At 38.4% G+C, this 23,395-nt stretch overlaps 1 protein-coding gene across 1 annotated transcript in view; it reads right to left on the bottom strand.

Moving 5' to 3' along the window:
- The window catches only part of COL12A1 (collagen, type XII, alpha 1), a gene marked incomplete at its 3' end in the record, with an annotated part of 63,270 nt that overhangs the window by 20,975 nt on the left and 18,900 nt on the right, over positions 1–23,395 (bottom strand). Inside the window, exons 12-21 of the mRNA XM_009070026.1 lie at positions 22,710–22,982; positions 11,289–11,558; positions 9,143–9,409; positions 7,046–7,238; positions 5,305–5,426; positions 2,543–2,692; positions 2,337–2,456; positions 1,566–1,730; positions 1,237–1,383; positions 469–608 (exon numbers count right to left, since the gene is read on the bottom strand). Of these exons, the coding sequence (XP_009068274.1) occupies positions 469–608; positions 1,237–1,383; positions 1,566–1,730; positions 2,337–2,456; positions 2,543–2,692; positions 5,305–5,426; positions 7,046–7,238; positions 9,143–9,409; positions 11,289–11,558; positions 22,710–22,982 (1,847 nt within the window). The remainder of the gene's footprint in view (positions 1–468; positions 609–1,236; positions 1,384–1,565; positions 1,731–2,336; positions 2,457–2,542; positions 2,693–5,304; positions 5,427–7,045; positions 7,239–9,142; positions 9,410–11,288; positions 11,559–22,709; positions 22,983–23,395) is intronic.

The following is a 23,395-nucleotide window of genomic DNA, read 5'->3' as shown; positions in this document are numbered from 1 at the left end:
TATCCTGTGCATTAAAGAGTTTGGAGTACATGCTTAGGCACAGATTCAAAGTACCATCATACAGTGTTAATCTAGACACCATCTCACAACGTGTATCACCCAGTCTTTTTTTTCTATTAACAAGAAAATGTGCTAAAATGAATGTGGGTACAGTCAGAAAATTTCTGCTACAGACATAGTTAAACTAATATATATCAGTGGAATATGAACAGAAAGAAATTACTAGAAATAGCAGTCAACTGATTTTAAGAAACACATTTTACTCCTGGATTCATGATAGCAAAACAACCAGAGCCAGCTTTATGCTCCTACTGTATCATTTACCATGGCATGATATTCTTGACCTTGGGAGCCTTTTTTTCTTTTACAGTTCTATCATACACAGCACAAACTTCTGAATGATTTTACCATGATGTGGAAGTTCAAGGTTATTATGGGCACTGTCAAAGATGAACATACAATACTAACCTGTTTAGGGCTACCTCCAGAGGTAGGGTAATATTCAACTCTGTATCTATCAACACTCTCAGGAGGTGGACTCCATCTCAGTCGGAAAGAACGAGGAGTCACTTCCGAAATAACTAGGTTAGAGGGCGGTGGCAAATCACCTACAAATGGAAGGAAATTCTTTTAAAAAAATAATTATTTATCTTATATTACCAAGAGGAAATAAAAACCACTTTGAGTTGTTGTTTATGTCTCTGTTTCCTCAGGGATTCTTAAAAGAACTGTGTGAAGAGATAGCTCACCATCGCAACCTCAAGACCAAACAAGTTCCCTGTAATTCCTATTCCACCTTCAACACCAGGGTTCAACTGGGCAATCATCAGCTAAAATGACTCTTTTTTTCCATGCTCAGGTTTGCTTTTATACTGTAAGACATCAATACTTGAAAAGAGCAGGGCTGCTGAAATTTTCCTTATTGGATGAGTATCATCAAAGAACCTGCCACAACGAGCAAAAAGCTGACACAATAAGAAACATACTTCATGATTCTGGGGGAAAAAAGAAGGCACATCCAACCATGTCATGCTGTGTTAGGTATAGCAAGGTCATTGTTGAAAGGAAAGGAAGAACCCCTGCAGGGTAGTCCAGGTGGTCTGAACAACTTCCTCACATCAGCAGCTGGAAAAACAGCCCAGGGCTACACAGTGTTCCCAATAAGTAATAAAAAGGAATTAGCAGTGCAAGCACGTAAATGGAAAAAGGATGAAATAGACTGAAAATGTAACATACCTGGACCTTTCACACTGTTACACAGATTTGTGGTCACATCATCAACAATGTTAGCCAGGAAGGAGAAGTCTGCAACGTTGTAAGCATGGATATCATCTGGATCCGTTGCAATCTGCTTCAATTCGTTTTCATCTGCATTTTTAATACCTTACAGAGAAGACATGAAAAAAAACTTGTTAGAAATTGCAGCCATGAAGCACAATAGCATGAACTCTCTAAACACGTTCTTTGAATGCCCTTTTAGGTACTTATGTGTGACCACTTCTCTGTGCATTTAGCAGATGGGCAGGAGGGGGTTGCTGCAGGCCATGTCTTCGTATAATACTTACCAATTGCATACAGTTCTACTCCCTCATCTCTGAGTTTTCTTGAAGGGGTGACTACATCATCTTGTGATTTGCCATCAGTGATGAGAACACCGATTTTGCGAGCTCTGGGCCTTAAGCCTGCATCTTGTCTGAAGTTGTTTTTTAAGATGAAATCCAAGGCCATTCCTAGCATATTACAAAGAAAGTAACCATCACCAAAAACTATTGCCGTAGATGAAATCCAAGGCCATTCCTAGCATGATACAAAGAAAGTAACCATCACCATAAACTATTGCCGCATAGTAGTCATGGCAAAAGAGTATTTCACCCTAGTGATTTCATTCTGACAACATCACAATTTACTTCCTTCTAAAAGCACTTGGAACCTAGTTGCAGCTCACTGTCTAGACTTACCAACTTATACTATTTGAGCCTTCTCTAAGTGTCTAACCTCTTACCTTTTATGCATTACCCTCCTATCTGATTTGCTCTAGCCCTCCTTCTGGGTCCTCACCTTTACTTCATTGCAACCCTGATATGGAACTGATCTTTCTTCCTCTCATATGCTCAACAGCAACACAAGCTCTTCATCATCAAAGCTCTTCATCACTCCATCACATTTCTTCAGACTTCCTCTAAGCCTATGCTACACCTGTTCTCTTCCAAACATTCTGAATTGAACCATAAGCCCCTTTAATCATGGACATGTTTGAGCCCACTGAACAATATTTGGGTCAGCTACTAGAATAAGTTTTACTTGAGCTTAGGGAGAATCCTGGCAGTGTGACATACCTGTGAGAGTATTGCCTCCTTTGTATGGTAAATTGGCTACAGCCTCTAACAAAGACTGTTTGGTTCGGTAAGCATTGAGATGCCATTCTGTCCTGGGATCGCCACTGTACTGTGCAAGACCTGGGAAAAAAAGCCATCATTTACTCAGTTATTATGTGTCTGTGTAGCAGTTATGCTTCATTTCCCTCCAAGAAATAAGAACTTACCAATCTGTACTTTGTCAGGACCAATATCAAAAACTTCAACAATACGGGCAATGAAGTTCCTTATGGTTTTAAAATTTGGCCGGCCAATACTCCATGAGCCATCCACTAGCAGCACAATATCAGCTTCTGCTCTGGTTCTACATTCTAAACCTGCCATGTCAACCAGAAAAATATAGCCTTAGCATGATAGCTTTCTTTCCCCATCCTTTTTTATGACATATGTCATGAGTTAGCTTCCAAAATAGCTCTAGTTTTATTCACTGGCACTCCGTCAAGTATGACCTATTTGTGAACGTTATTCACACTAGTCACTGGTTCCATGGCAAAAGCTGCATAAATTTCTTCATGTATGTTTCCTTTTATAAATAAGTCTTCACAAATGTCAAGGCCAGTGTTCTTCTCTATTGTCATGTCCTTATCTCTTTTGGTCTTTAAAGATGGTTGAAAACTTGATTTCAGAAGTTTTGTACAAGATGACTAAACTCACCACTGACGTGGCAGTGCACATTATCAGATTATACAAATTCACAGTACTTTAGTGTGCCATGTATAGCTAAACTACTGCTTAATTTTCAACTACATAATAGTGGAATTACTAGCACATATTACAACCACTTTTAAATAAATAACATTTCTCAGTTTTCAGGGGAAAAAGACATAGTAATACAAGTGGTGTAGAAGTTTGCATGTACAGGAAAGAAAGGGCACAATTCAGAGAAGATACACAAACATACACACAGGTCAAGAGATATAGAGGGAACAAGAACAAACATTTATATGAAGCTGCAATGTTCTAAAAAGGTAGGAGGTTATTTCACATATCTTCAGTTTACAAGTTACAGGATAAAATATGCATCATATTGTTTTCATCACAAGGAAAATCACAAAATATTTATACAAAACAGAGAGACACAATAATTTCATCCACAGCCATTTGCAAAAAAAATAAAAATAAAAATCCTTTCTCTCTCTTTTCCTGTAGATTGTGTTACCAGCTGCAAATTTTCTGGCTTCCTGCCATCAGAGCTTCTGGTCTTTATATGGAAGAAATCCCATTGAGAAAAATCAGCCACACTCATCACAGTTGAAAGATATTGTGATTTCATATATGTTCCACAGAATTGATCCAACACTGTAGACTCATGAATATAACTATTCCATGTACCTGGGGGTTAAAAGCATGATCCTCTTCTGCATAGAAAATATAGATCTAGTCTTTAGTCAGGACAATAAAATCAGTTGGATGTAGGGTTTAAGTAAAACCATGTTAGTTCAAAAATACTGCATGCATAATTTTAATATGGAAGTTAAAGTTAGCTTCATGTACAATATAAAAGTTAAAACTATTTTGACTTTCATTTTTCTTCCAACTACCATAGTTCTCCACATGGAAAATTCTAGCAAAGGAACCAGATCTAGAGTGATTTTTCCCCCATTAATAAATTATTTACTATTACATTTACAGTCCAAGGTATAAATTCATTTTTCACATTAACCATGACTCAAATCCATGCATTAGTAAAACTAATTAGCTCCAAAAATAAAACACTGGAGACAGAAATGACAGCTCCTATAATGAAAAATAACAAACCACTGTTGGTGCAATCTTTTTCCTGCCAGACTTATTAAAGCTTTACTCTAATGTCACTGATGGACTGTTTTGTAGTTTTACTCAGTTTTACCCTCTATTGTTAGACAGAGTGGGACAGCAATTAATTAAGAAATTTCTAAAAACTTTGTCAATGAAGTTACACAAGATGAGTATTTTTTACACAGCCCAGTGTGGAAACAAGGCATCAGAGAGGTTAAGCAAAAAGAATACAGAGTCAGCTGTCAGAAACACTTCCTTCTTTATGTAATTCTGAAAGGACTTTGCAGTTAGGTTCTTTCACCTCACCAAATTCTCTCTGATGGTTATGCATGTCTTGAAATGGCAGAGAAGACAAGTCTTTACTTATTCATGTATACTTGGCTATTTAGAAGTAAAGACCTGCTTGTTTAAGCTTTCCAGAAGGACTGAGCCCTTCATCTGGTATTACCTGAGAGCATGGTGAGCACAATTATTAGCATGCAGAGGCCCATTAACTACACTAAAAGGAGCTGCTATCATAACATTCACAGAAACTTTGAAAGAGGTTTAGCTACACAGGTTGAAACTCACAAACAGATTACTGGAGAGCACTCTGCAATTGAACTAAGTCTCCTCCTTCTATAGTATAAAACAAAAGACTACACAATGGATATGTTGTATATAAACTTAAATAATAAACAGTAACACTGGGACATTCCCAACTATCAGATCTTTGTTCATTATATCATCTTAGTCTTGACAGGAAAAGTCACCATATAAGGACAAGCAAAGGGCTAACCGTCTGCTTAAAATTCCTTGTTCTACTCCTGTGAACACCCCTGTAGATGAGCCATGATCTCTGTTCAAGAATTTGACCTTATGTGATTTAACACAGATGTGAATGGCTTGAAAATGCAATGCAGATGGCTTTGAATAATCAGCAAAACATGGGTTGTCTGCGTTATCATCTTTGTAAGATCATCTAAAGGGTGCAGAGGACTAGAATCATGAACTGGGGCATGCTTAGTGGTCATCTCAGACCAGGGTTTATGTCATCAGGGTCAGGAGTATACTGAGTCCTGTAAACAAGTATGTATGTGCATTAGAAAAACAGTAAGAAAACATTTAAAACTTCTGGCTTTTTTTAATCTGAAATTCAAGACTGCCTTTTCATGAATTCAGTCATCTTTACCTCTAGATAAAAATGGTTCCGAAGTAGTATCTGAAAGAGTGGTCATCTCTTGCCCAACGAGGGGGTTGCTCTCTCCACCTTCAAACATCCCAAAAACATTTACCTTATAGGTAGTTCCTGCCCTGCAACAGTTAAACAAATGTACTGTAACTAAAGCCATTTGGCTAGTTACATGCTGATACTTCACTTATCAAATTCTCACAGGAAAAATCCCTCATGGAAAAGAAGGTGCTAAAACATGAGCTTCCACAAGACAGTGTAGTTTCAACAATCTGTAAGTCGATTCTACATCCTATACTTAAATTTATAGCCTTCAAGTAATTTGATTCTGGGAGGAATGCAGAGAAATTGTCCAGGTTGATTTGTCCAAATTGTCCAAATTGATCAGGTTGGAAAGCTAAAGTCCTGTCCAGGGACATCAAGTATAACAAGAAAAGTTTCTATGGTACATCAGTGATAAAAATAAGATTAAGGAAAATGTGGGTCCTCTCCAGAATGAAACAGGAGACCTGGTTACCCAGGATATGGGGAAGGCTGAGGTACTGAATTCGTTTTTTGCCTCAGTATTCACCAAAAACTGCTCCAGGCACACAGTCCAAGTTACAGAAGGCAAAGGCAGGGACTGGGAGACTGAAGAACCACCCACTGCAGGCAAAGATCAGGTTTGAGACCATCTAAGGAACCTGAAGGTGCACAAGTCCATGGGTCTTGAAAGAACTGGTAGATGAAGTTGCTATACCACTATCCATCATAATTAAGAAGCTATGGCAGTTCAATGAAGTTCCCACTGGCTGGAAAAGGAGAAACATAATCCCCATTTCAAAAAGAGAAATAAGGAAGTTGTGGGGAACTACAGACTACAGAGATCAGTCTCACCTTGGTGCTTGGCCAGAACATGGGGCAGATCCTCCTGGAAACTATGCTAAGGCACAGGGAAAATAAAGAGGTGACAGGTAATGGCCAATGTGGTTTCACTAAGGGCAAACCATGCTTGACAAATTTGGTGGCCTTCCACAACAAGGTTACAGCTTTGCTAGATAAGAGAAGAGCAACAGACATCATCTACCTGGACTTGTGCAAAGATGATGGAATTGTACAAACGTGTCCTGCATGATTACCTTGCCTCTAACCTGGAGAGGCATGGATTTGCTGGCTAGACCACTCAGTTGATAAAGAATTGGCTGTGTGGTTGCACTAATACAGTTGTGATCAATGACTCTAACATCTTTTTTGGCAGCAGGGACAGTGGGATTGAGTGGACCCCCAGCAAGTTGCTAACCAGCTGGTTGGCCACACCACACCAAGTGGTGATGTGGCCAACAAGCTGGAAGGAAGGGGTACCATCCTATTTTAAAAATCCAGGCCTCTGAGAAAATGAATCAAGAACTAAACTAAGCTTTTTTTCAAGAAACATGAGGCAAGGAATTTTTGAGAGGAAACTTTAGAAATCCCAAATATCCTCCAGTGTCCCATTATTTTTTTCATATGTGAAAAGCAGAACAGATCTCCCGCCCCTGTCTTTGCCTCCTTCAGTTCCTGCGAGACCACCACAATGAACAGTCTCAGGAAGAGACTTGCCAGGTACCTTTCAGAGACTTCATAACAAGATCTTCATAGCTTATTGATAAAATTCCTTTCTTACTTACAGTAGATTTTGTCAGATATTTCAATCCCAGATCATGATTAAACAAAATCCTAAACTACTTAAACAGAAAACCAGAACATGAATTATTATCCATACCTAAGCTCCTCCAATACCACTGTGCTGTCATATGGCCCCACTATTAATTCTCCAAGACTCCCATCATCTTCAGTAGGGTGGAAAGTTACTTTGTACCCCTTCACTCGCCCTGGGGCTGGCTCCCATGTTACTCGGAAACTTGACATAGTTGAATCAGAAGTTCTTAAATTTCGAGGTGGCTTAAATGGAGAGGCTGCAAGGATGGGAAACAAAAGGGTTTAAATCAGGTCTGCACATGGAAAAAAATTAACAAGTATGCTTTTATGTAAAAATACATATGCAAATCCAGTATAAGTGACAGTCCTAAACAATTTGTGCCTTTCTCTTGACATAAGGAAAAGTATTAAGAGGTGAAAGGTGAGATTCCTGTCACTTAATTTTAGCTATCTAACCAACAGGTACTTGGGCTAAGTTTATTATCGAGGCTCCCTCTGCAGTCAACAGACTGAGGGATAAATATTCTGGCAGCTCAAGCAACTTCACCAACCACAGGTGTGGCAGTATGTCAAAAAGCAATTCTTCAGAGGAGTGCCAGCCAAACAGCTTGAGGTTTTCAGGTCAAGAGCAACTTCCTTTGAAGACTAACAGCTGCCCAGTGCAAGTCAGTACTCACAGATGGAGTGCTTAACAAGCCTGCTGCTAGCTTCTGCATCACTTTTGTTTTTGTGCAATTCTAAAGTGCAGTCATGCACTGCAGCAGTGTAATCTCAAAGCTGCAAACACAAGAATTAGAGTAAACAAATAGTCACCACTATAGCTTTGGAGTGAAAGGTGAAGGGGAAAAAAGTTTGCCTTATTCCTGTGCCTATGCAATGGTCTAACTATAGCTGAAAGATCACAAATGTCCTTAGATTGTGAATTCTGCTGAGAAACAGCAGATACACTCCCATTCACAAGTAAAAATACAGACTCTGTCTCATCTCCCATGACACACTCTGAGTTATCATGACAGCTTCAACTAACAAGATCACTCAGGCTCCACTTGCTTGCAAAGAGTGTTTACCATCACGACTTATTTAGACTGAAAGCACGGAGGCATGTCTGAATCAAGATGAAGAGGTCAAAAATCAAAAGCAGCTGGATGATCTGAAATTTATCTCAGTATCATTTTCAACATTGAAAACCTAGGTATGGGTCAAGATCTGATCAAATTTTCAGGACTCCTCTATATAACCATCTTTTAGGTTAAAAGAAAACTTCCTTCAGGAACTGAAGTGTCACTATCTCCACTGTTAAGAGACTTTTTTTTTTACTTCTTGTCACCATGCAATATAACATTTGTTCAGAGAACAGAATATGGCAGCAACTAGTTGCAGAGTACTTCAGGGAATGGTATTAGTCCCACATAGGCAGAAAAAATCTCTCTTTTTGGTAATGACTCTCTATGGAAGAAGGAAGCTGACTCTAAATCTGGTTGATCTGGATATCAAGAAAATATTTCCTTACAAAATGTAAGATACCTGCAGATACCTGCAAAGGTAGAGTAGAAAATGCATTTTGCTTTTACCACAAAATATGTCCTCACTGGGACTTAATAAATGTTTTAGAGTTTCAGGTTCTGAGAAAGAAGACAGCTTGTCCAAAAGACCAAGAGATCAGGCTTCCACTGATGAATCTTCAAAATCATCTACTCTCCTTTTTTTATTGTCTCAGGTTTTTCCCAGAAAATATGGTGACCAAAGAAGATAAACCTAAATAACAGGATGTTTGGTAGCTATTTAATCAACACCCATGACCAAGAGGCAAATTATGAAAGAGCTGACAAAACTTGATTAAGTAGTCTGTTGATATACTGTCTTCCTCCCAAAACACCTTGTTTTGACTTCTGATGACAGTGTTTCAAAACAAATCCAGTATTTTCAAACACATTTTACATCATATTTACACCTTCAATATCAACAGCAAAAATCTGTGCTCAGGCTACACCATATTAAAGTTTACAACAAAACAAACTCTTCTCAATCTCTAACATTTGCTTCAATTTGCCTGTTAATTCATGATCTTGGCAGACTCCACCATATATACCTAATATTACGATTATTAATTTTAAGCACAAAACTTTCATTGTGAAATCTTACACAACCTTGTCATTCATACCTGTTGTTCCTTCTGCTTTTCTCGATTTTCCTTGTCCAAAATCATAAATTGGAACAACATTTAGGTCATATGTAGTTCGAGGCTTAAGTCTCTTTAAGACTATGCTTGTAGCAGGAGCATTTACTCTTCCAAACATCTGTCTTCCTCCACTGCGTGGTCGGTAGTACACACGATAAGACAAGACTTTCCCAGGTGAAGGTTGCCATCTAACTCTCATTGAATTTTCTGTCTCATTGTCTACTATCACAGTCCTGGAAGCTGCTGACACTTCAGTGTAAAAATACGGATAAATGTTTACTTTAACACATACAGATCTATTCCAACGCAAAAATTAATATATAATATTAATATACAAAATTAATTCTACTGCATTTAAAAATAAAACTGATCTCTTTAATAGTACAGCACTTCATTATGGGGAAGACACAAGGGAATCACAGATCATTGCTAACTATTTTTTAATTGTAATGGACTAAATAAATATAAGTGTGCTTTTCACTACATAGAGAAAAGAAGGAAGTATAAATCATACGATGACAGAGAGTAATTGAGAGTTTTATTTAGTCACACTTTCAGTAATCCATTAAATAATGGATTCTCAAGTGAAACTGATAAATTAAAAAGTCATTGTTTTTTCATGAACACAATATTCTATAGAGTTAAGATTTTCTAAGTTTTGAGTTTACAGGTCTGACAAGGTACTGGTAAATACCTAAATTGCTGTGTGTTGAACTCCTTACAAACTTTCCTGCAAATAGTGGTGAGTGACTTTCCAAATGCTGGGAAAATCATTCACCACTATTTGCAGCATAGTATATGTACGGAAATAAAACCATGAACTAATAAAGCATTTTCTCTACAGATTGCAGCATTCAGCTTCTAAGAGATATTTTCCAGACTGTACAAATGGTATCAATAATCCCAAGTGGTATGCAAAGGTATGCAATGCTGGCTGTCAGCCGGAATAAGCCATCTAGGTTTTGGCAAAACTGGCCCTTCTCGGCATGCCAGAATTGGTCAGAATTTCATCACACAGTAAGGTAGGCTTTGTAGCTCCTAGGAGATGGCAATTTCTAATTCTGTTTGTACCAGAAAGATGCAACGTTAGTCTCAGATCTGGAGCTACTGACAGGCCTGATAGCAAGTTCCCTCGGTCAGCACATAGAGAGAAGCAACAAGTGATATGGCTGAGCTGCCGACTTAACGTGGGAAAGGCAGGACAGCTAATGCTGCTGTGGGTGTACAAAGAAGGAAGCCATGGGACAGCAGCCTGCTTTGACTCTGGGGAGCCAGATCTTATGAACAGCAGCAATCACAACTCTTGCAAAACCTTAAGAACAACTACACTGGGGCAAGGACAAAGGTTAACATAGTTCAGCAGTCTGTCTCCAACAGTAGTCAAAACAGATCCTTAGGAAAGAGAACAAGAACATGTAAACACACATGGTGCTTCCCCAGAGCTCTGCCTCAAGCCTTGTCTTCGCATGGCCCGTTTAGGCAAACAACAGAACATCCAGGGCATCCCTTCATTCATTCTGACTCCTTTACTTGCCAGTTCTTGCTATAAAGTATGAAGCCATCTCTGGCCTCTCAGTGTTTTTTTCACTTTGCCTACACTGCAGGAGAGGCTTGAGCCTGCTTTGACAAATACTAGAGAATGTTTAGCAAATAAGAAAAAAAATAAGAGTCTCAGAAAGATAAATAACAGATCAAAATCAACCAGTGAGCCACACTTTGAGGACTATGAAGATGAGAAAGGACAATAGCTTGGAAGGTAAAATCATTGTTTCTGTGGGAATTTGCCCCACTTTTCCTCCTTCATCTATCCATAATTCCTCCACCCGATTTCCAGCAGTCACACCAAACTTAAGAAAGGCTGTCTTCAGAGTAATTTGCTGACAAAATTATGTCTTAAATTGGAAGTAATTCTTGCTGAATTCAAACCTACATGACATAGAAGAGATTTTCATGGGTTTTAATGGTCCAACAAAAAGCAAGAATTGACTGATCTGAGGTGGCATTTTGGTTTGGGGATAACTTCCATGATAAAATAAAAGAAGAAAAAGAAGGTCCATTTCCTTTAAAAAAAGATAATTTCATCAAGAACAGAATGCTACAAATGGTGGTAGTGTTGTACTCCACTCACCATCAGTAAAAGCCTCTCCTTCTACTGGATCTCCTTCTCCACTGCTGTAGGCTGCATATACTGAAATCCTGTATTTAGTCTCTGGCTCCAAGCCTTCTATCACAGCATCTACTGTATTTCCAGGGACAGTCTTTTCTCCCACTGTATCATCATAAAGTGATTTCCACAGAATCCTATAATGGTTAACTGTTCCTGAAGCTGGTGTCCATGATAACCCAACTGTAGTGTCAGTTATGTCTGTGGTAACCAAATTACGTGGTGAACCGCGTTCTGCAAGAAAGAAAACAGCAAAATGTCTCTAGAACACACACAGAAAAAGTTAGCAAAGTTCAGAAGTAAAAGTCAAATGATCCTAAGAGCAAAACCAAATATTAGTTTCAATAATATACATTTCTGGTTCCAAGAGAAAATTGATGAATGTTTCAACAAAATGCTGAAGCATAACTTTAAACTATGAATGATCTTATCCCTTACCATGCAAGATACTTAGCAGTCATTCTTTAGAATATGAGAAAGAAAAATGGTAGTATTGAAAGATTTGTAGTGAAGCCAGTCCTTAAATAAGGTGCAGCTCACTTTGGAAAGTTTTAACTCTCAAGAAAATAATTTTATTTCATTCATTCATCTTCATCCTTATGTGTGTAACTTTTTTCTGGGGGTTAAATAAAGAAGACTTTTACCTGAGACAAACAGTCCTTTCTCTGACAAACTTATGTGCCATTGTCTTCCAGACTTCCACTTACCCAATCTAGTAGCTATTTAATTTTATGTTTGCAACTAATTTGCAGTGTTTATTTCATGCCACAATTACAGTATAAAACACTCTCCATCTTTCCACTTGTAAGACTTGTACCCCTTTCCACCCTGCAGTTTGTTTCAGCACGCTTGGAACAAAGGAAGCAGCTCATTAGTCTGTGAAATCCAGTTGTCAGCTGGATGTGTGAGTCTCATCTAACACACGAGAGTAATTCCACTGCTTAGAAATGAAGCTCTTTGGTTTAAAGTGGTGCAGTGAAAGGAGTGCCTCATTTAACATGTTTATAACACATTTACAATTTTCCTACTGCAGTGGCTGCCTTTCAATGGCAGGAAAGCAGCACTGAATGATGGGTTTAGTGCAATGGCCTCACTGTAGCAAAGTCTGCAAAAAGAATCTATGAGACCATATATATACACACACACACACAGAAGCACTCAAATCGTTGGGTGTATTCTCTGTGGCATTTCTCAGTGCACAGGACACTCCTGAGAGACTGCTTAGCAAGAGGACTTAAGCACTTCAGGTAGCCTCACGACATCAGAGCTAAGTTTTACCTTCATTGATACAATTATATCCCTATACTATACCATAGCAGTCACAGGACCAGAATACAAATTCCTTCAACACAGAAATTCAGTACTTATCCAATTTCCACTGCTTAGGCTCATTGTGAGAATAGACCCCACTATATTGAGGAGCCTGAAGCAGTTTCAGGCTGAGCAACAAGTTGCTTAAGTCCTATACTGTGTTTTCCCTTTTTATATTCATCTTTCATTTCCACCACAAATCTGCAACATTTCCAAACACAATCCCACTGGAACAAACAAGACTACCTGTAGAGAGCTTTGTTTTGGAAATATGTCATTGCCAGAACAACTTCCTTAAAACTGAACCAATGAATCCCATTTGGCTTAATGATGAATGGAAATTAATGTCAACCTATCTGAAAACAATGCTTACAGTAAAATAGATTCATCAGCTACACAGACTAAAGAATCAGAGGGTACCACAATGACCACAAAGATTACTCTCATATATAGCTAACAAGGCATGTAAGAAAACTTGTTTGTATTGTGGGGTTTTTTTGATTTTAATTCTGTCACAGGGACATACCATCATGTTTTTCTGGAGCTAATTCTTTTTCCATCCTAACTCTGCATCAGTCCTTACAATTTTCCTCTTCAAACCAATTTTTAGCCTCATAATATAAATCGACACAATTTATGGCATCTTCTCTTAAAAAAAGTTAAGATACAGAGGTTTTGGTAAAGTTCATTTATCATTTCATAACAGCAGTAGCATATAGTGAAAAAGTTATAGTGAAAAGGCCTGATTCAGATCATGCTTCATGAAGTCTCACCAAATTCAGTGACTGCATTAAATGAAAGCCAGGACAGAATCTAAACTCCAAAGAACAATTTTCCTGGAAGCCTGAAAAAAAGATTTGCCTTCAAAAGTAAATTACACCAATTTTTCTGTCTGCTCTTAAGCTCCTACTCCCAATCTTGGCTTTTTCATACAATAAAAAAAAAAATATTAAGGCAATCCAAATGGAAAAAATATGGAAAACCTAACTTGATAGAATGCACAGATGTCTCACAATAAAAACCTTTCTTTCCATATTTTAATGTAATATAAATATACAAGTCACTTTATTTTGGCTACTTTAAAACATGGCTCTGCCACAACATGATTTCAGTATTAAAGTATCTGCTACCACAGCACAATTTTTTGCAAGTCTACTCTTGGACACTACAGCTAATGATATATGTTGGAAACGCTGCAAAAATAACTGCTTATTTAAAACCGTTATTGATTAAGTCATTATTGAGGTCATTAAATAACAGAGGAAAATAATTTGTTTGGAATGGACTATAATGAACTGCAGTTACTGTAATATGTTGGTTCTGAAAGAAATATTCTTTGGAACTAAATGTCTTTTTTATAAGGCAAGGTAAGAGAGGGAAAAGGAACTGGGATTCCTACCAAACCACTAGACCTAAATGGAAAATTTTTACTTCAAATAGTTGGAAACTGCTGACAAGACAACTTACCTACTAAGGGAAATTAGACTTTTTATATGTTACACTGCAACCGAGAACATTTCTTTAACATAACACACTAACTTGATTTGCACCTCATGTGTGAGGTGGAAGTTCACTCACGGCTTTTTTTCTCCTTCACTGGATCTCCCACAAGTGGTTTTGTTTTTTTTTTATTAGGGGAACAGCTGTGTTTAAGACGCAGTCCAACTGTAAGTCTTAAATTATTAGGATTCCATGAAATATTATCTAAGCTGCTACACTCAAAGTCGAGAAACATTTTTATGCACCACAAAAACACTGGCATAACGTGGCCACTAGCAAACATACAATTAGACCTATGAAATATTTTTCCCTTGGTTTAAAGTAAAAAAACTAAGCAGCTTGCTTACATTTCATGCACACACAGAAATCTACAACTGCAACACCTGAACAGTCATTTTGTTGCTTGGTCAGAAAGGCTTGCTGTACATCTGCTGCTTGCCTGCTTGGTTAAACAGGATGGATAAGGAGCATGGAAAGACAACGCACACTCTAAGAAAGGTAAGTGCTAGCTGGCTGTCTCACAAGTTGCTGTCAAAAGACTCCTGCTTTTCCTTGGCTTGAAATGAAAGCTAATATATGCTCATCACTCCACACAGCACCCAAGACATCAGCAAGCAAGGAAAGAGTTGGGTCTTGAAAATTATTCCCTTGAAAATTATTCCCTAACAGACATGAGGTCCTATGATGCTCTGGAGAACCAAACTAGCTGGTGTAAACACAGCTGTAAGTCATGGTGAGTATGTACACAGTAAAACAAAGTGCTTGCAAGGACAGCTCAAGCCCCTGGCTGGGTGAGCAAGCCAGTCACCAGGTTCAGGCTATCAGATTCACTTAGGCAGTTTTTGGCTCAGAGCAGTTTTCACTGCCTACTGTGTACATCTCTACCATTGCTCAGTGCAGACACACTCTCAAAACTTTACTTGGTATCTTTCAGTCAGGTGCTTTTATACCCAGTTCTGGACTTCTGCATCTCCAGTTTCCATATTGAGTTTTTCCACTGCAGTGTGCCAGAGACACAAGATGATATTAAAGCAGTTTCCCTGTGTCCACTTGGCTTACTTCCCATAGCACTCCGGCAATCACTGTTGTTATTGAACACAAGACTGAATCAGCTAAAATTTAAATGTTGACATTCATAAAAATCAAACAGCCTTGTTCAAATGGCCTTTCCCCTCAGAAACATTTACACAACTCCAGCTGATCTCAGTGGGACTTGTACATGCAGTTTGGGCCTAAAGTTTAAACAATTTTCTGTAGGTGTATTTTAAATCCTGGTTTCAAAATCAATCTGTGGTGGTAAATTTTATGCAGAGCTATGTTTCATAGAAGTTAAACACAGGGTTTATCTAAAAAAAGGTCAGAATCAACAAAATAAATGAGCCTTCACTTGCCAGGGCATATACCAAAATGTTATGGCCTGAGTCCTGCCTTGTTTACAATGGGATAAGTCAGCAGTATCCCACTGAGTCAGCAGGTCAGGCTGCTGCAGCTAAGCATCCAAGTGCACAAATCAAATGAGCAGAATCACTTTAAAGTGTTACTCTAATGGTCAAACTCTCCTTTGCACTGGACAAGGCAATCACTTGGGTTGGCTGAGACCCTTCCCTCCAAGACACAATATAGTTGGAGTACCAGCCCATGTAGAGAGGGGATGTGGGCATGGTGCAGGTCATAGCTGAGGACTTGCTACATAGAGGGATGCTCACTTAACCCCATTAGAGCAGGTTTCTTGCCCTTCTACTACTGGGAATGCAGAAAGGTAAGATGCAAACCAGGAGAATTCTGACCTAGAACAGGTCTTTGGCCAGAGCATTCCTGAGTCTCCTATCTAGGATAAAGCCAGCAGTTTTTTGAATCGATATTCAGTCCCTTTAATATTTTATCTGTCTTTTCCAAAAGCTAATCTGCCCTTAACTGTCTAGAAATATCTTATTATTCACTCAAACATCTCCTGCAGAGTTTTTTTTTCTGATACATATTTCATTTCCTAGATAAAACTAATACAATTTTCCACAATTCTCTAAAGTCAATTTCAAATGTCACACTCAAAAGTCTCGGAATGTATCATTTTAAAAATGCATGAAACAGCATTAAATCTCCTGAGGACACAGAGTCCTTGTTTCAGTCAGGATGGGAGCAGCACTATGCAGTCTGAACATTACGTAAAAGTCCCTGTGATATGCTAAAAACCTCATTGTAAGGAAATGTCACTTGAATTTGTACTATTCTGCCTGTAGGAGGTCATTCATTTCTAAAGCATTCTTATGTTGCTATAGAAACAGCAAAAAGAAAACATTTCCTTACCAAAGAGCTACTATACATTTTCTGACCAAAAAACCAGAATTCCTCTCCAAAATCCCCAAACCTAAGCTATAAGAAATGTGTACAACAGAAAAAAAACTGAAAAACAACTCGGTCACAACAACGTTTTTTTCATTTATTGCTTTAGTACAGCCCAATAGTCATCGCACAAATAGTTACTTGTCAAACGTGATAGCAGGACAGCACTGAAACATAAAGATTCTCTATCTAAAGGGGGAGAGACTATGACATAATTATCTCTCAAATTTATCTCCTGAATATAATATCCACACCCCTTTTCGTTTATTCCAAAATGCACAAAGGTAAGAAATAAAATGGGTTGACATCTCTGCCAATGGAGACTAGCAGTCTCGTGTATTTCTAAAGAGCTTTGTCCATTTATACCAACAGTTCGTCCAACCTAGGAACTTACTGATATAAGTGGAACTACTTTGAAATTTCTCAGTGCAAGCAAGATGAGAATCTGACCATCAAATAGTTTTTAGAAAACAAACAAACAAACAACAGCAAACCAAACCAAACTAGCTTTTCCCCCTAAATTTCTCTGAAAATCATATTCAAAAGTGCAATGACTTCCCTGCTTACAGTCAGTAACTGAAATATTCTTAAAGCTGTTCTGAAAAATACATAACTGCCAGCAAAAGGACACTCATAAAACAGATCTTCAGCTTTCAAACTTTTCAGACATTCATTAGGATTAAGCATTTCTGTATAGATTGCTTAATCTACTCATGAATTTGCTACTCTTTAAAACAACGGCAAATTACGAAAGTTAATCTATTTAACAGCTAATGTACAGTATGTTCTTTTCATCTGACAGCATGCCTTTGGGCAGAAAACCAAATTCTTGCCAGACTTACAACCACTTCTCTTATTAAAAAACAGATTAGAAAAACAGTAGCTCTCGCATACCTCTCACTGTCTGCTGCAATTACACTCAGAGCCTGCACCATGTTTCTCATTGTATTTTATTTCTGGTGTATGATGTCTTGGGTAAGATCATATGATCCCCAAAGATATTGAAAGCCAAATGGTTTGTTTGGAGCATTTGGGGATAAGGGGAAGACTTTTTCCTTAGACATTTCGTGGGCGTTTCTTGCTTGTTGTTCAATCTGTATTATGTATCCTCAAATACAACCAACACTGCTAATTTGTTCAGTTCCCCCAGTTGTCACAGGCCTTGTTCCACCCCACAGCAAACTGCAGCCTGCACTGATTTAATTTACTTTAGCAGTTTCAACAACTTTGTGCGAGCTGAGAGGAATCACAGCCAACAAAGTATGTCTGAGGAAAATTTTTCCATGGCACCTTTAAGAAGGGCTCCAACCAAAGCTGCCCAGTGATGGATCACCATGCACTTTTGAGAGTGAGAGGATAAAAGTGGAGAGTTTTCTACAGCACATATTTTGCACATGCAGTTATGTTTAAAGCAGTATGAAATATAAAGCTCTAGAACTTTCACCTCTGGATGGTACTTCATAACTGTAGACAAAATCAGCCAGTGACTGAAAGAGGCTGTATAAAAGATGAAAGAACTATAAATTTCCTAAAATCTGGATTACTGAAGAAGGAAAACATACTCCTTCAACAAAGGGGCAAAAACACTGCTTCCCTTTTCCTGCTCCACAAACATGAAAAAATAAATAAACCCATTCTCTCTGAACAATTACCTGGTAATGGAACAGCACTCCCAGAAATGAGTCATTTTCTGATTACTCATCTGTTAAACTCTCTATACTGTGTTGTCTGTGAACAGTTCATAAAATGCTGATCCTGTGGCATGTGTTTATCTTTGGGCTGGACCAGAGAGCTATGCAAACAGTTTATAGAAGAGATTATCTACAGTTTTTTGGAGGCATATTTGCCCTCTCTGTTTTATGCAGAGAAATAAGAAGGGCAAGCATATACTTAGCAAAAAGAAAAACACAAGGAGAAACAGAGATTACCCAACTGGCAAAGTATATCAAGTACACAGAATGATTGTTGGGTTTGTGTGGATTGATTTTCCTGCACATCCTGAAACAAATAAGCCACTTCAAAAGACTCAAAAGCTGCCATGCAGAGCAAAGTAGAGGAAGAGGAGGAACTTCCACGAGCAGCTCATAACTGCTCAAGAATACTTTGGAGACAACATACATAACTGAAGGGTCTTCAGTGAATGCCTGGGCAGACATGTTCTTGCAGATCAAGTTAGAGGTCTACAAACTTCTCAGTTTTTCACTCTCTGCTGAAGGATACCCTTGTCTGAGATAGAGTAGCTGCCCATGTGAGTTCTCCTACTACATGCAGAGCAAAATAAATCCTTCCTGAAGGCAGTAAGAATGTTTGTCTGCACCCTCAATTGCAGGACACCATTTAGTGATTCAATAAAATTCCATAAACCTCTGAAAGTTTGGATTTTTCATTTCCTGCCACTTGACTATAAGATAGCTGGAGAAACTACTGAATCCAGCTCCTCTTTTCTCACTTTCTTATTAGTGCTGAAATGTTCACTACACCCAAACTGATTCCTCTTAGGCTACATATCAATACCATAAACTAGCAACTGTCTCAGTTTGAAAGGCAATCTCAAGCCTAGATCTTGAGATGATGAACTGAAGTGGCCAGCGACTATGGCATCACTGACTGAATAGGTTTGGTGAGAATTCATATGGTGAAGACATCAAGCAAGCCCCATAGGGATTCCTGATACAGGAAAATACTTAAGGGTTCAGTATTTCAGTGCTGTTGGCAATGAAAAACACACACCACACTATTTTGTTTCTCAGACACCATGGCTCACGGAAAAACTAACTGAAATACTAAACACTTTTTTATGCTTCCTTTCACAGCTTTTTTGTCATTACTGTTGATAAGTTTATTTCTCCAGAAGTTAAGATCTGTCCTATTTCCAGCCTCAGTCAGACAAGTTATTTCAGCTACTCGTTAGTCAAGTATTCACTTCACTGACCTGTATAACTTTACATCCGTGTCCAGCCATATTTATTTTAACTTCACAGCCAGTATGACTTCTCTTTTCATGTAAACTTCTATACTAAGCTTTGATGTTAGAATGTTACCTTGCAGTTCCAAAACTGCAACTCTTTTATTCTTGTCTGGTTTTTCTCAAAGGTTTTGTCTTTATATCCTTCAATAAGGTAAGACAGTATCATACAGTGAAATATTGTCTTATATGTACTGCAACAAATATGCTCAGAACCTTTCATACCATTAGTCATAGAGACTCTTAAAATATCTATAGACTATGTTCAAAGAGATTTGGCCTAATTCAAACGTTTTTATTGCCCCATGAAACTGCAGATATGCTGATTACCAAAATACATGGCTGACGCACCATGAGGAAACACCATGATTTAGGACTCTGCTGTCATGAAAACAGAAATTTGTATTCTGTTCTTTCCCTTTGGTCACCCAGTAAGGACTGACATTTCTACAATGCTCTTACTAACACTTTATCTAACCAAGAATATTTAATTGATAGTTTTAATATGAACAGTAATGTTTTCTGGAGTGCACCCTGAATAGGAATTTCAAATCCAGCTGAATCTTCAAAGAATTTGCATTTGAGATACAAAGCTCTACGTGTCAAAATGGTACAAGTATTCTTAGTTTGGTTTCTTCCCAGCTGAAGACTACGTGTCAAAATGGTACAAGTATTCTGAGTTTGGTTTCTTCCCAGTTGAAGTACTGAATAAAAAGTAATTCAGTTGAGTGATAGGATGCTCATTAATTCCTATTCATCCCCAGACAAAATCTGTCACAGAAGTTTTTACGTATTTTACTTCAGTTGCTTAGAGTAAAACCTCTTACAGGAATGCTCCTGTGGCCTTTTAAGTGCAACACAGAGTAAAACCTCTTACAGGAATGCTCCCGTGGCATTTCAAGTGCAACATCCATATTAAACTTCATCTGATTGCACACAAACCCATTCCTGAGATATTGGCAACTATTCTTTTAAATTCTTTGACCTTTTGACCAATTTTGAGAGTGGTTTTCTCCTTATTAACAATTTAGCAATGCAGAAAGTCCAAATAAGAATCAGAGCACTCGGGTGGGACAGGGCAAGGAGCACCAAAAGGACAAGACAGTCTCTACCTGAGACTGATTTCTGTTTTTCTGATAACTTTGTCTTTTGGATTCTACAGAATTTCATTCACTGGTCTTTCTAGGATGTGTTTTAGCTGAAGCTCTAGGCAATGCCTTAAAAGGCTTTCTTATTGCTCAAGTTTTATGATAGGGTAAAAAGCTAAGCTTACTTTATGAATTTGAAACACACTTGATCTCTCCACAGCTCCATGTCAATAAAGGATGTCGACAAATATACTCAATGAAAATGTTTCCACCAAGTGTAAACAGTTAACTTGGTCAACCTTTTACTAAAATTTGAGTCATCTCCCCAAGGAAGTGAACAATTCAGTCTGTTTGTGAGACAGAGGCCTCTCGAGATTTGCAAAGGAAGACTGAGGTGTTCCTCTATCCACTGACAGCACAGAGGAAAAAGAAGGGATGTCAGCCACCTCTGTCCACTTGAGATCCTGTCTGGTTTTGTTCTGAGAGTGAATTTTGTATTCCTGGATGTACAGGGGCTCAGGTTCAATGGAAAGAGTAAAGGAGACTCTCTTGGCCAGCACACACTACAGCTTTGTGAACCTGCTGGGATGTGATGTGAATTCTGACTTTCCCCACCTACATTTCCACTCTCCCTCTTCCCTCCAAAAACAGGTTGTACCTAGGAAGTGGTAGCACCACCACCAACAGGGAAGTTCATCGGGTGCTGATCACCTCTGTCTTTTCTGGAGGGTATGGGCAGAATCCTGATACCTGTTCTCACTTACTTCTGGGCAGGAGACAGGTTCTTTTCTCCTACATAAGGAGCATTTTGGATCTTACATGGGTAGTGAAAGCAAAGGAGTTAGGGAAATTTCAGCATGAATTGCAGGTGCCTGATTCTCTGATGGTTGCATCCTGTCTCAGTGTAAGTAGGTGGATTGGATCTTTGTCTTGGCTAGTGGGGCAAGCAGGAGGTTGGTGTCTAGAGCTCTCAGTTGCTCCTTATATATTCAAGGAACAGATAAATGTTCATTTGAAGGAAAAATAAGATCTCAGAGGGCCTATCTGCCTTCTGAAAGTATCTGCCTTTCTTTATCAATCACAGAAGAATCCTAGAAAGTCCATGCTACAAACTGCAGTGTTCAAATACGTGCCTAAATTTTAGTGGGAGGAATTCAGCACATTGGTGGATCTTTGGATCTGATTTTTTTAATTATTTTGTTTCACATTTTCCTATTTAAAATAGGCTTTCTTGTTTCTTTTCTAACCTGTACCATTGACTGATGAAAAAACAGGAGTGTTTCACATTTTCCTATTTAAAATAGGTTTTCTTGTTTCTTTCCTAACCTGTACCATTGACTGATGGAGAAAACAGGAATCAAGTATATTCCTACTGTAACTCCTTAGCACCAATGGACAAGTCTCAGTTCCACATAACTCATCCCTAAGATGGTTTCAAGTGTCATGTCTACACAGCTGCAGTGCCAGACTTCAGCAATACATACCTGGCCAGCACAGAGCAGAGTCACACTTCCTTTCAAGGCCTAGGAGGCAGCTTCCCTATGCACTGACAATCTACAGATGACATTGAGAATGCTCACAGAGAATTGGTCTGGGAAATTCTTTGCTCAAAGGCAGTGAAAGAGCAGTTTCCCCTCCTTATAAGAATGTCTTTGGCTCTGAAGCTTTTGCCAGCATTCTGTTTATGCTCATCTCCAGGTTCTTAGTTAATAGCAGGATATGATTCATTACCCATATGCCTAGACTAGATGTTGTTTCTCTAATGCAAAAATGGCCCCTGCACATCTTTCAGTCTCAGGACAGTAGAAATGCTGCAAATTTTCAAATGGATGAGGTACTATAACCCCATTAATTAACCCTGTTACATTAAGAACAATCTGTCACTAAAACTGCTTGGAAAATGAGAGTTATAAGACAGAAAGTACAGTCAGTTTTGTTTGGTGCTTCTGGCAATACCTTTTTCAAGAGACTCTTCATCCCCTCCACAACCAGTGATTTAACCTGTGGATTTTTTTCTCTGAGGACAGTAGGTTTGGAAAATCCATGCAAAGCAGGAAAGCGTCTTTACACTTATTGTTCATTCACATATTTACTTCTTTAGAAAACTTAGGAAGTCACTTTAAGGCACCATAAACATCAATCAAATAAATAAATGACTGTATAGAAATAATAAATAATTACCTTCAAGTGTTTCTCCCTCTCCAGAAAGGGCATCTCCTGCTCCAGAGGCATACAGAGCAGAAACAGTCAATGCATACTTAGTGGCTTGGTCCAAGCCTTTCAGCACTTTAGAGGTAGTGTCACCTTTCACAGTCACTTCCTTAGTTTCTCCTCCTGCGACTGGAGTGTACGTTATAAAGTACTGCTGCACTTTGCCAGGAGCAGCACTCCAAGACAGCTTCATTGTTGACGTTGTAGCATCAGAAACTCTCAAATTTCTTGGATTTCCTCGGACTGCACATGTCAAAAGATGTTGAAAACAAGTTCAAGCAAGCTTCATTTCTTGGTTTGGTTTTCAGGTTACCACAACATAGGGTCTTATGCTAAAAAATAATTCCTGAATAATTCCTGAATAGCCTGCACTAACACTGCTACAGAATAACTTTATAGTAATCAGGAATGTGCAATTCCATCCCCATCCTTCTTAGGCAAAAATGCCCAATAAAGTCTTATTTTCTGTTAAAACAGGCTCAATCCTGGAACACTTTTACGTTCTAGCACATCAATACACAACTTCAACACCAAAATCCATTTTAAGTCACTCTCTTCAGAATCAAGCCAAAGATGACAATGAAATGTGATATTAACACATTTTGGTTTCCTCCAAAGTTCTTTTTGGTGACAGTTTTTCTGGCTTACAATATTTA

Source organism: Acanthisitta chloris, unplaced genomic scaffold, assembly GCF_000695815.1.
Source record: "Acanthisitta chloris isolate BGI_N310 unplaced genomic scaffold, ASM69581v1 scaffold5912, whole genome shotgun sequence".
NCBI lineage: Eukaryota > Metazoa > Chordata > Aves > Passeriformes > Acanthisittidae > Acanthisitta > Acanthisitta chloris.
Note: the sequence above shows the minus strand (reverse complement) of the source record. Positions and strands in the feature narration are given on the sequence as shown.